Here is a 13,361-nt window from a genome sequence, read left to right as displayed (position 1 = left end):
TCAGTCAAATCCATCGAACTCAGCACCGCCTTCCTAACCTGCAATCTTCTTCCCGACCTCTCCGCCCCCACTCCCGTCTGACCTATCACCCTCACCTTGACCTCTTTCCACCTATCACATTTCCGACGCCCCTCCCCCAAGTCCCTCCTCCCTACCTTTTATCTTAGCCTGCTGGACAAACTTTCCTCATTCCTGAAGAAGGGCTTATGCCCGAAACGTCGATTCTCCTGTTCCCTGGATGCTACCTGACCTACTGCGCTTTTCCAGCAACACATTTCCACCACAAATAGGTGATGCTTTACCTCACAGTCATATCATGAAGCTCATCCAATCACATGCACTGCTCACTGTTTATTTTCTATGAACAATAACCTTGGCCTCTTGGAATCATAGATTTATCCCTTCGTGGGATTTGGGCATGACAGGGGAGGATAACATTTGCTGCTGCTCGCTGATCCTTCTTAAACTGAGTGGCATGCTTGGACATTTTAGGGGGCAGTCAAGAGTCAACCACACTGCTGTTGGTCTGGAGTCACATGTAGATCAGACCAGTTAAGGTCAGCAGATATCCTTCCCCAAAGGACATTAAAGAACCAGCTAGGTTTTCCTGATAACCAACGATATTTTCATCATCACCGTTACTGAGATGAGTTTTCACTTTCAGATGAATTGAATCTGCCAGGTGCCTGAGTAGGTTTTGAACCCATGTGCCCAGAGCAGTAACTCGGGCCTACAGATGACTAATCCTGTGACATTAACTCGACACCATCAACTTCCCCTGACGTCTAACCTGAACTGGCAATCTCCAGTTATAAAGATAACCACTGCCCTTTAAAGGTAATTGATAATGTGATATATTTATTGTTCCAGAGCCCATACAAGCACAAGCTGTACCATAATTTGTCGTGGTGCATCATATCGCAGCTCCTGTCCCTTTGGTCTCTGACTGATTGCACTCGAATCTCCTCCTGTTTCAAAACGCTCATGCAACAGCTCCTGGTGTCTCTACTGTTTCCCACTGTTGGCTCAAGCTCTGAGTTTTAAGGGGCTTGTGTTGGCTCTGCTCCCACCCTGCACCTACTCAAGTTGCAAAGTCAGCATTCAGCCTGTTCTTCCACGACTGAACATCAAACACATTAAACAGGCGACTGCAAAAAAGGCTACGCAAACTTCCCAATCCACATTACAGAGAAAAGTCTGCTCTAACATGCTGCTGAACTTAATCAGTTGGGGTCTCCACCTCTACTAGAAAAAACTGTACCAACAGAAACGGAAGACTAGAGAAATATCTGGTCCCTGACACAATGTCTCCAGTTCTAATAGAAGGGTTGGGGGCAGTGAGGCAATAGTAGAAGATGCAGAAAGGCCAGGAACAAGACAATCCTTCCGAATTTGATGTCAGGACTTCATTAGAACATTTCCTTTCCTTCCTGCCTAGGACCTGGCCTGACTGGCAAACTGGTTGGCGGCCAAGATCAATAAACAAGGGCAGGAAAAGCAGGTCACTCTGAATGCTGGGGGACAGTCTCCCACATTAGGAAGGAAGCAGATTGCAGTTTGAGGTTACGAGGGGCTTCAACTGTGATCAAACCAGGGGACTAAATAGAGTGAGAAACCTCAAGAGAATTGAGTGAGCCCTCTGACTACTGCAAGAATAGGAGTGGCCCGTCTGAAGTCAGAATTAGCCTAGGTTCCCTGACAAAGTTCCCAATTTCTCCACAGAGTTCCCTGAATAGGTGGAAAGGCAAGATGCGAGAGGGATATAAACAGCCTACAGGAATACTGTGAACAATTCTGGTCCCCTTATTGAAGCAAAGATTCCTGATCAGCAGGGGAATCAAGGATTACAGGAAAATGCAGGAAAGTGAATATGAGGAATATTGGATTAGCCATGACCTACTGAATGGCACAGCAAGCTTGAGAGGCCAAAAATGACCTCCTCTTGGTTCCTATTTCTTATTGTTTTAATATGCTAATTAAGTGTACTGTGCGTCCAAGATAGAACACTCATAAGCCATGGTAGCTGCGGCTGTAAAACGGCATAAGGTTGATGCATGCTGGTCTAGAGACCACTATATTGAGGTCAATATGTTAGAAAACATTGAATCTGTTAGATTTGTTACCACAGAATTCAAGTTTTATCAGATGGTGTCTTTTCGATTGGCAGTAAGCATTAAGAATACAAAGGTTCGCTTATGTTGCAAACAAAAAAAAACACTTTTCAACATTTTAACGCAAATAATAGATTGTGGTGATAATTGGCTAGTTGACTGCTAACCAGCGTTTAGCTGAGGAAAAAAACACACTGTTTTGGAGAATTCTCCATAAGTACAAGACATGTGGATGGAATATATCAGTATTATAATGATATAATTCAGGGGAGAGCAGAAATCTGTTTGCTATAATGAGTTTTAAAAAGAATTTAAACTAAATTCTTCCAAGAAAAATCACAGGATTTCTGAGTGTTGACATGATTGGTTCTGTTCCCCAATGACACAATTTAACCAGAAATCCAAAACCTCTAAGAAGTCAAGAACAACACATTTAACAAAATGTATAACCATACAAGTTATATACAAAATAAATCTACTGCTTACACATAAGCTAGTCAGTGTCAACAGTAAATAAGAGAAAAAAGATGGGAGGAAGCAAATTTGTCTTTCAGATTGGAAACTCATCACTTTGTAGAGGACAGATTCATAATCAAATCAAAATCTACATCACTAATGATAATCTATTTGAACAGGCAAGTTGCATTCCCTGCAGCATTCCTGTCATGGCTCTAATGAGAGGATAGACCTTCCCAGTCCTTGAATTTGTGAAGGCGTAGACAATTCTGAATGGTTCAAGGCAGGAGCTTCATGCTGAGTTTGTGACTTAGAGTCATAGAGATTTACAACATGGAAACAGGCCCTTCGGCCCAACCTGTCCATGCTGCCGAGTTATCACAATTAATCTATTCACATTTGCCTGTGTTTGGTCCACATTCTTCCATACCTATCCCATCCGTGGAGCTGTCTAAATGTTTCTTAAATGACTAAATTGTACCTGCCTCCACCACTACCTTTGGCAGACCTTTCCAGACACTCACCACCCTCTGTGTGAACAAACTGTCCCTCTGGACTCTTTTGTATCTCTCCCCTCTCACCTTAAACCCATGCCTTCTCGTTTTAGAATTGCCTACCATGGGGGAAAGCTGTTGGCTATCTACCTTCTCTATGTCTCTCATCGTTTTATAGATGTCTATAAGGTCACACCTCAGACTCCTACACTGTAGGGAAAAATGTCCCAGCCTAATCAGCCTCTCCTTATAACTCAAACTTTCCAATCCAGGTATTGAGCAGGGCTCTGGGAATATGAATGTGCAAGTTGATTAGTCTGTTCTGAGCCAAACTGGAGGCAAGAAGTTTTCTTTGAGAGGAGGCCATAGGACACCATTCACAACCTCAAGTGAACTTCTGACATCAGATTGTTCAGTACCACCCATGTTATTCAGAGGGAAGTCAGGAACAGAGTTCAATGCTGTATGTTTCACATGTGAGCAATAACGTTCAGATTTGATTTTACAGGCAGTTCTTTTCGGATTAGGAGACCATCATTCCTGAACACACCATGTGATGTCTCAAAACGGCTGATGGCACTGAAGATGGAAGAGGCCATATGCCCTGACAACACTTTGGCCATGCTACTGTGGACAGTGCTTTTGGATTAGCTGCACCTGTCGCCAAGTTCACCCCACAGTTACAACACTGGACTCACCCAGCAATGTCGAAAATTGCCCAAGTACATTCTGCTCACAAAGAAACAGGACAAATTGAAACTAATCGATAGCTTTCCTTTTGTGAAAAAAAAGTGCAGCCATTCTGTAGCTGAGGGAAACAAAGGTTATCTGTTCCTGTTGTTTTAATAAACTCCACTGTAAACATAAGGCTTGTTTTGATAACTGGGACTATTGTGAATGCTTGGATGAGTTTCAACAGCTGTATCTTAACAGATGTCGGTTTTCACAGTTTGATAGTTTTGAGGGGTTATTAAAAGATTATTTGGCTCTGATGGGATAAATGAACTGAAGTTTGCTTTTTTTCATACAGACTGGTGACTTGGGAGGATTTAAAGTTTTATGAGTATTTACTTTCATTCAGAGTTTTATTTTGTCTGAAGTATGTTTGAATGAAACGTGATCAGACAACCAAATGTTTATTTTTTTTAACGTCATTCCAAAAGCATGGTTTCTGAGGTTGGCCCGAAGAGAAAGCCAGTTAAAGTATTAACAATCGATAAAGGGGAATGGAAGCTGGGTAGGAACAAGGGATAAAGGGAATGGAAGCTGGGTAGGAACAAGGGATAAAGGGGAATGGAAGCTGGGTAGGAACAATGGATAAAGGGGAATGGAAGCTGGGTAGGAACAAGGGATAAAGGGGAATGGAAGCTGGGTAGGAACAAGGGATAAAGGGGAATGGAAGCTGGAGTAGGAACAAGGGATAAAGGGGAATGGAACTGGTAGAAACCAGGAGCGTAGACTGAGCTTTCATGGGGTGTTAAGAACAATATTCACAGTTCATGGTGTCGCCCAGAATTGAGGTGGACCACCTAACAGCCTCAGCTCCACAACCACTGGCTAAATCACATTTTGGCTTGCAATGCCTGACATCATGCAGTTGATGAGAGACAGCTTAGTCCCTGGTTGTCAGTTCCCAGCTCTGATCCGTGAACAGGAAAAAGCAGCATACACAGGCACTCTCCCCATCCCACCCCTATTTAACTCTTCCTCTGCCAGCTGTGTACTTGGTGCCAAGAACGGCACTCTCATGATGGGAAGGGTTCTGCAGAATCCAGCAGACCTGGACAAACCATGACCCATTCTGCATGTTTCTCCAGAATAGTCCAGGCCGAGGAAGGATTAGTGATGTACCCATTGATCTGTTCAATTGTATTCACGTGGCTGCATGCATTTGGCGTTCATGTCTTTTCGGACTGTGAACCAGTTTCATCAGCGAGCAGGTCAATGGATAGCCCTTGTCATCCAGTAATCACTCTCTGGTTTCTCATACTGGTACAAAGGAGTGCAGGATCAAAGACCGACTGCATGTCTAAGGAGGAGAGTCTCTTCTCGTCAAGCAATGATTTGACAAGGGGCATCATTTTGTGTGCAGTCAATGGCACTTTACATCATGGGGACAGGAACAAACATTCCTCACCCAGCAGCAGGCTCACTTCACCTGCTGCTGCTCTGCAAAGAGAAACTGAAACGGTGTTAGCTCCTTATTCATACAGACATCAGTGACTCCTTATTCATACAGATATCAATGACCTCCCTTAAACAACTACTGAAGTCAAATTAGGAGGTCTTGCAAGTATTACCTGCTCTAGCCTGGATACATACAGTCGCGGTTGGTGACTGTACCCATTTACCTGCAGCCCTTGTCGTTCTAGATGGTTTGGAAGATGCTCTTTAGGGATCTGAGGTGAATTTGATTAACTTGTTTCTAAAGCAAAGTACAGTGGGGGGATAATGCCCACTATTTGCCTTTTGTGAAATTGCAACCCCATTCTTTATATGCGTATACATCACGGAACTGTCATCAGTATTCTAGAATCCAACGTTCTCAGGGAATACACGAGAGGAATGATTTTGCACAGCACCCATTTGCCAACCTCAACAAGGGTGCACTCCCTGTCTTGGATATTCTGGAAGTGTCCTGGATTTGGCTTTCTGTCCCAGGTCCTGACCTCCTTGGGACATCAATTATCCCAACTTTCTTCTCTATCGCCATCTGTTTAGCCAACGCAAGAGAAATGCAGAAGCAGCCACATTGGATGGTACTCTCCTCTGACAGTGGCTGGGGGAGGGGGGTGTTGGGGGGCAGAGTCACTGGACTGGCAGTATAATGGTACAATGGCTTTAAGAAATGTATTTTGTCTTGCTATCTTTTAAGAGAGAGATTTAAAAAGAGGTACAAAGCTGTCTATGGTAATTTAAACAGCTTGTGAAGTCTTACGTTTTTTGTTTAAAGTTAGAACAATAGAAGCAGCCTGAGTGGGTGTAGTCAAGTTTTCACAGATCAAGAATATTTAATTAGCTTTCAACAAAAGCTGCTAGAGTCTTGAAGGTTTAGAAGCTATTTTCCCCTCTCCCTCAGTTACATTTAGAAGCTGGGATATCTCCTCCTACTGCAGATGCTATATGTGAAAAAATCTGATTTCTGAATTTGCCTTTATGCCAAAGCGTGTGTTTATGGGAAGTTACTATTCTGCAACAGTTAATTCGTAACAGTTACGGCATCTAATATTCTGTTAAGTTTTCCAACAGAGTTAAGTTATTCCAAGCTCTCTGTTCTTTTGTTGTATTTTAACTACAATGTTTGAATCAATTGTGTCCTGCTTAACGTCAAGTAGTTTGGCCAGTCAAATTGCACCTGGAACACATCGCTTTATCCTTAAAATAAGAAAAACTTTGAGTCTAGGCTACCATCTTCAAATATTTTGAGGGATCTGGTCTGGTCCATAACAGCAGCAGTGACAACACTCAGGGTTGAGGGTGGGGGTGGTTGCAAACTTAGACTGGCAGTGCCCACTACAATTTGAGGCCTTGATGTCCACACAGTCTTGTCAGAACCCAATCTCCCACCCTGCCCAGTGGGTATGTAAAGCAAACAGGGTGAAGTGCTCCTTGTTTTCACTACCCAATGAGGAACCATCCCTGAGCCCTCTGCACCTGCCCCCAGCTGAGTGTTTCATGAAGATGCTCTGCTTTTCAGACCCCTTCCAAAACTGCTTCAATAAAAGATGGGACATAAATGTCATGAAGAGAACCATTAGAAACCTCCATTTCTGGGAAGCCATTCCATTTATGGCTAATTCATACCATTCAATATTTCTAGAGAGGTTTCTGTGCACTGTTTTTGATGTCAAAGTATGCACAGTGCTCGGATGTAGAATAGTCTGTGATGTGGTTATTATTCAGGATCACAGAAGTTAAATGTTGAGACACGATTTCAAGCTTGACCCTAAAAGGGACTTCCCAGAATGGGCTGAAATCCTGATACAACTGGGTACACAACCACCTGATTGAGAGTGTTGAGCAGAGTCAAGGTTAGCATACACAAAATGACAGGGAAACTCTCTCTGTTCCATCACTACAATGTATGACAGCTGGAGAACAACACCAGTGGCACGTCAGAGGGAATTCTGCATACCTCCCCCCAAAATGTATTCTCCACATCCTTCCTTGTTAAAATGTTAACTGCTTTGTGCTTCAGGATGCTGTTTGGAACAGGTTGCCTGAACGAACTTCATCCAGAATGAGGGTGAGCGAGACAGGAAGGGAGAGAACAAGAGGTTTTCACTCCAAGAATCAATATCAAAAACAAAAATCTGGAATTAAGCACCTACTGAAGACCATGAATCCATTGTCGATTGTCAGAAAAACCCATCTAGTTCACTGATGCCCTTCAGAGAAGGAAATCTGCCATCCTTATTTGGTCTGGTCTACATGTGATGCCATTCCCACACCAATATGACTGATTCTTAATTGCCCTCTGGGCAATGAGGGAAAAGCACTGCTCTCACCCATGAATGAATAATAAAGAAAGAAAATCTGGGTTGGAATCAGAGTTAGGCTTCAGCAGCAAAAAAGATCTTTCCCTCACCCCATTCTCTTTAGCATCTTGACTATGTTAGAAATCATCGCGGAGAATGTGAGGACTGCAGATGCTGGAGATCAGAGCTGAAAATGTGTTGCTGGAAAAGCGCAGCAGGTCAGGCAGCATCTAAGTAACAGGAGAATCGACGTTTTGGGCATAAGCCCTTCTTCAGGAAGAAGGGCTTATGCCCGAAACGTCGATTCTCCAGTTCCTTGGATGCTGCCTGACCTGCTGCGCTTTTCCAGCAACACATTTTCAGCTATGTTAGAAATCACACCCAAACATGTCTTCCAAAGGGCAGCTGAATCTATTTATAATTGTTTCTCTCACGTCTACCAGGAACTGTTCTCAAATGGCTTAAATACATGGTGTAATATCCAGGTTGGTTACCAAAGGCTACTGGATGGGTAGTTTTCACAGAAACATAGAACACAGTATGGAGCTTGTTACCAATACACCAAGAATAACTCCAGACATTATTCCAATAAGAACTGAAATTGGGATATCAATGTGTCATCATAGACCACACCCCAGTTAAAGAGAGCAACAATGCCTGATACATGAATAGAAAAAGACACATCAGGGGATTTGATCCTCAAAACATTGGTAACAATGGTCAAATTCCATCTAAAAACAAGGGAAAGTGTCTTACTTTTTCAGTCATTATGAACCAATAACGTTGGCAAATGATAGTTAATGTCTTGGTACTTTAACACCCAATGGCACACACATGGCACTTACCGTCCTCTGCTGAATATATCAAAGCAGACAGGCTAAACGGCCCATTTCCTTTGCTGTTAAAAGCTTTGACCTTGACTTCAAATGGAGTGTGTGGAGATAGAGAGTCATCTTTGTGGACATATCTGCTGCCTTCAGGGTTGGGGACTGTGACTTTCCTCCATTCCTTTGATGTACTTGGCTTGAAGGCAACAATGTAACCAAAGCTGCTTCCGTAATGGTACTCCCTTGGCAGAGGCTAAGAGGGCAGAGAGAGAAAGACAGAGTGTGAGAGACAGAGAGAGATGGCAAGATTGTGAGCTTGAAGGATAGAAGGCTAAGATGTTATCCAACTGAAAATGGTTAAAGGGCTTGACTGAGTAGGAAGATAGAAACTACGTCTTCTACTGCTCAAGTCAAAGAGATTGTGACCGTACAATTCAAGCCGGGAGATTCAAGGTGAGGTCAAGAAGCAACTCTTCAGACAAGTGTCATGCAAATTTGAAATTCCCTCCCCAAAATATTAAGAATTAGGTTAGCTAAAGGGGAGATACAGGCAATGTTCTGGGTTCAAATCCCGCCACAAAAACTGGTGAAATTTGAATTCACTAGAAAAAGATTTGGAATTAAAAGTCTAATGATCACCATGAATCCATTGTCAAATGTTGGAAAAACCCATCTGATTCACAATTGTTCTTTAGGGAAGGAAACTGCCAACCTTACCTGGTCTGGCCCACACATGACCCCAGGCCCACTGCAATGTGGTTTACTCTTAATTGCCCTCGAGGCAATTAGGGATGGGCAACAAATGGTGGCCTAGCCAGCCATGCTCTCACATCCCGTGAATGAATAAAAAAAACACGAAATGATAATTGACAGAATTTTCCTACAGAAGGCTGTTGAAGAATATATAGTTAAATTACAGACCAGCCATGATCTAACTGATTTGCAGAGCAGCCTAAAGGCCAGAATGACTGACTTGTATTCATAGCTGCAGAGGGAGCCTTGTCCATTGTTAAAGTACTGTGGCTATGCTCATTCTCAGCTGATAACAGCACAAAAGTGCTCATCAACCATATTAACTTTACTAATATTAGGTTTATTTGTTGACAGGTGTGGTTTCAGTCATTGCATTTCCAAGCACACAACACATCCAGTATCGATAATTTGCAAAAGGTTGCTGTTGCTGATCTGAAACAAGAGCCAGTGATAATAGGAACAGAAAATGCAGGAGAAACTCAACACGTCTGGCAGCATCGGCGCAGACAGAAACAGAATTAACATTTTGAGTCACGCCGGACTTAAACTGCTAACTCTGTTTCTCTCTCCACAGATGCTGCCAGATCTGCTGAGTTTCTCCAGCACTTTCTGTTTTTATTTCAGATTTCCAGCATCCGCAGTATTTTGCTTTTATGTGAACAAAGTTCAAGCTGCTTAAGTGCCTCCGGGTGATCATGTTTGATTGCATTGAAATACAGAGTCTGCAGTGATTCACCTCACCCCAAGAAGGTGGCTGATCACCCACTCATCACATCCATAGCCATTAGCGACAGCAATCACAACAGTGGGTATAACTATGGTCTCAATAATAATCCAGACCATGCTGATTATTTCATCTGGAACTTGAAGCCTTTCATCACAGGCAAGGCTCAACTTCGCAGAGGGTTCACTACATGAACAGTAATTTGTCCATGATGCTTAACTGATCTGAAATCTGCCTGAAGATGAGAGTAGGAAATTATTTGCTTTCATGGAGCATTATGGTGTGATGGGTGCTCTCTGTGGACCATCCACAATCTCATTTGTGATTCAGCGGCAGCACAGCAGCCTCGGACTCAGTAAGCTGTGGGTTCGAGTCCCAAAGGAGCCACTTGTGTGCTTTGAGGTCAACATTTCAGTTCAGTTCTGAAGGAGTGCTGCACTGTCAGCGGTTCCAAATTTCCGATGTAACATGCCCACACCATTGTGAAGAGGTAAATATGTCACATGCAATTAAACCATAGGATTTGAAAAGACTCAGGACTATTCCTTCAGGTTTTCTTATTACGTTTACCCTCAACCAACATCACCAAAGCCTGTAATTGTTCTGTTTGGTGAAATGGGAACATATAAACCTGTGGTTAATATACCCTTGGGTTCTGAGAGTTCCAATAAAGATAAGTATGCTCCATTTGCCACACTTTTACCTCACAACTTATTTTCAAATAAGTCAGGGTTCAGATGGTGTCAAAGTTACCTCCTTTTTGTTGTCTTCATCAATACATGCTCTCAATACTAGATTGAACCAGCAACCTAGTCTTTGCAGCCGGGACTGAATCCATGGCTTTCTGATGGAAACCTAAATTGGTGCCACTGAGCTACATTATAATGCTACCTTACTTTGTGTGCTAATGCTGTGCCTTTAACAAGGTTATGTTGTCCTTGGTTTTTTTATTCAGAGGGATTGTCTGGGTTTATCTACTTGAAGAAGCTTTTAAGTGTTTTCTTAAAACACGGAGTGGCCAGTTCTCCCAGTTCGGAGTTTGGTTTGGTTTGGTTTTAGCAAGCTGTTTCTGTTTGTTGCTGCTAGTGCAGTTTTAGCTGGGAATCCAGAGAAGCTGCTGGACCCAAAGAAACAGACCCATGCTGATCCCCTCTCTCTCTCTCTGACATCTCTCCTGTAAGAAACTGTGTTTAATTTTACCTTTTTACCAAGGTGTGTATTATGGGATGTTGCAATATTTGGAACAACATCATTAAGTTGCAACAGAATTGATTGAGCTTTCAAACAGTTACTTTGTTCCAAATTTGGTTTTCTTTTGTTTGTATGTAAATAAATTGTTTTGTTTAAACCTGAGCAGTTTGGCCAGCTGCATCATTCCTGGAGTATCCATTCTACACTTGCTTAAAACAGCTAGAAAAGTTGAGGTCTGGGCGACCATCTTGAAATGCTTTGAGTGGGTGTGGGCTGGTCCATAACATTGTGACTTTGACAGAGATCATCACCTCTTATAAATATTTGGAAAACATGAATAAATTCTAGGACAGCTAAGTTGTAATATAAATGTCAAGTGAATGGCCAAATTATAGGTTAACACCTATACTGAAGACATGGACTAGGACAGCTGTTACACTTTGATTTGCACAGATCATCGTTCAAAGCCCAAGCATTTGAAGTTTATACTGGTCTCATAATAACTGGAGTGTCTTAGGAAATGCAATTAATTTAAAATGCAAGTTGTATTGTGAAACAAAACCATATAGCGTACTGAGAAATGCATTTCCAAAAGAGCAGGTCAGTGATGGACAGTAAATATACCTTATTTCTCTTGCCAACGGGGCCAATAACTGAGGATGGTGTTGTTTGTAGAGGAGTCAGAGACGTCATGTTCTATACTTGATGTGTTGTAACTTACAGGGCTATGGCCCCAAGAGCTGGAGTGTGGGATTAAGCTGGATAATCCTTTATTGTCTGGCACAGGCATGATCAGGCCAAATGGCTGCCTCCTTGCCTTGCATTCAGAGCCTGCTAATCTCTTTCTAGGCCATTTGTAATTGACTGAAGAAGATCCAAAGTGCGTAAAACTATTGAAGAAAAGGAGGGATATCGCTCTGCTCTCTTTATCAGAACCTACCGTCCACGTCACTGTCAGTTCCCGGTGGTTGCCGCCACCTCCTCCAACATCAGATGGAGCCACGGTGGGAGCTGTGGGAAGAACAACAAGTGAGTTTTAGTGACACTGCACTGGAGGTGTGGGGGACAGCATTAAAAAGGAGACACTCACCTTTTCTTGCAACGCCAACAAGGCACGAGGCAGATATAATTACAATAACAGCGACCTCTGTTAGCTGCCAGAGTCTAACACATTGCCAAGACTAACACGTCACTATTACTCTGGGACAGCTGCCAGTTCTCAAAGAACACCACTGAAGCGCGGTTGTCAGCAAATTCTTTGCTACTATATCGGAGATATTTCTCCTTAACTATTCCCCACTTAATAAGGCACAGGCCAAAACAATCATATCTACAGCCTCAAACCGTAAAGAGTGTTGAGAAACACTCAAATCCTTTTTTACTGATAGCTCTGAGGAACACAAATCTCCTTCCCCTTACTGTTCTTAAAATAATGGGTATGAACACTCGCCATCTCCTTTATATCTCCTGAACTAGTATTGATCCAGTTGTCTTTCAAAGATGTCAACTAACGCACAATCAACTTCCTGCCCGAGCGACTGTTTGAACTTGCAGAGAGAAAGGTTTTATTTTCATATCTCCACCTTGCTTGGGTCCTGCGTATTTCCTCTCATGCTTCACCCATTGTCTAAGTTAATGAGTTGCCTTCAGTGCCATACCTTAACGTTCCAGATTAACATGGAGATTTTATCCAGTGCATAAATCACGCAAAATACTGGCTGACGAACAAGGCCAAATGCATTAAAAATATAGATATCCAACATTCTTAGACAGGCTTCAAAGTTGTTCAATAAAAGTAGGCCTTTCAGGAAAACCTGATCATTATCAGCAGACGTTAACTGCCAATTAGATTTAAACCCAATAAATGTAGGGATAGGTAATGAATGCTGGTCAGCCAGCGACTCCCATGTCCCATAAGAGAATAAAAATAGACTCAGAAATGTTAATATTGACACCTCGCAAATCTGATGTCACTTGTGGAGCCACTTTCCTGATCAGTGTTGTTGATTTTGGTGTGTTCCATCTCAGAGCCACTGCATCAGTTTCTATATCAGGGATCTACACATGACATCATCAAGGTGGTGAAAACAATGACTGCAGACGCTGGAAACCAGATTCTGGATTAGTGCTGCTGGAAGGGCACAGCAGTTCAGGCAGCATCCGAGGAGCAGTAAAATCGACGTTTCGGGCAAAAGCCCTTCATCAGGAATAAAGGCAGAGAGCCTGAAGCGTGGAGAGATAAGCTAGAGGAGGGTGGCGGTGGGGAGAAAGTAGCATAGAGTACAATAGGGGAGTGGGGGAGGGGATGAAGGTGATAGGTCAGGGAG

At 42.8% G+C, this 13,361-nt stretch overlaps 1 protein-coding gene across 1 annotated transcript in view; it reads right to left on the bottom strand.

The window, feature by feature from the left end:
* Positions 1–13,361, bottom strand: part of cntn1b (contactin 1b) — a 746,084-nt gene that overhangs the window by 156,768 nt on the left and 575,955 nt on the right. Inside the window, exons 20-21 of the mRNA XM_043709043.1 lie at positions 11,975–12,045; positions 8,385–8,619 (exon numbers count right to left, since the gene is read on the bottom strand). Of these exons, the coding sequence (XP_043564978.1) occupies positions 8,385–8,619; positions 11,975–12,045 (306 nt within the window). The remainder of the gene's footprint in view (positions 1–8,384; positions 8,620–11,974; positions 12,046–13,361) is intronic.

This window comes from Chiloscyllium plagiosum, chromosome 19 (genome assembly GCF_004010195.1).
Source record: "Chiloscyllium plagiosum isolate BGI_BamShark_2017 chromosome 19, ASM401019v2, whole genome shotgun sequence".
Taxonomy (NCBI): domain Eukaryota; kingdom Metazoa; phylum Chordata; class Chondrichthyes; order Orectolobiformes; family Hemiscylliidae; genus Chiloscyllium; species Chiloscyllium plagiosum.
This window is presented reverse-complemented; position numbering and strand designations above follow the sequence as displayed.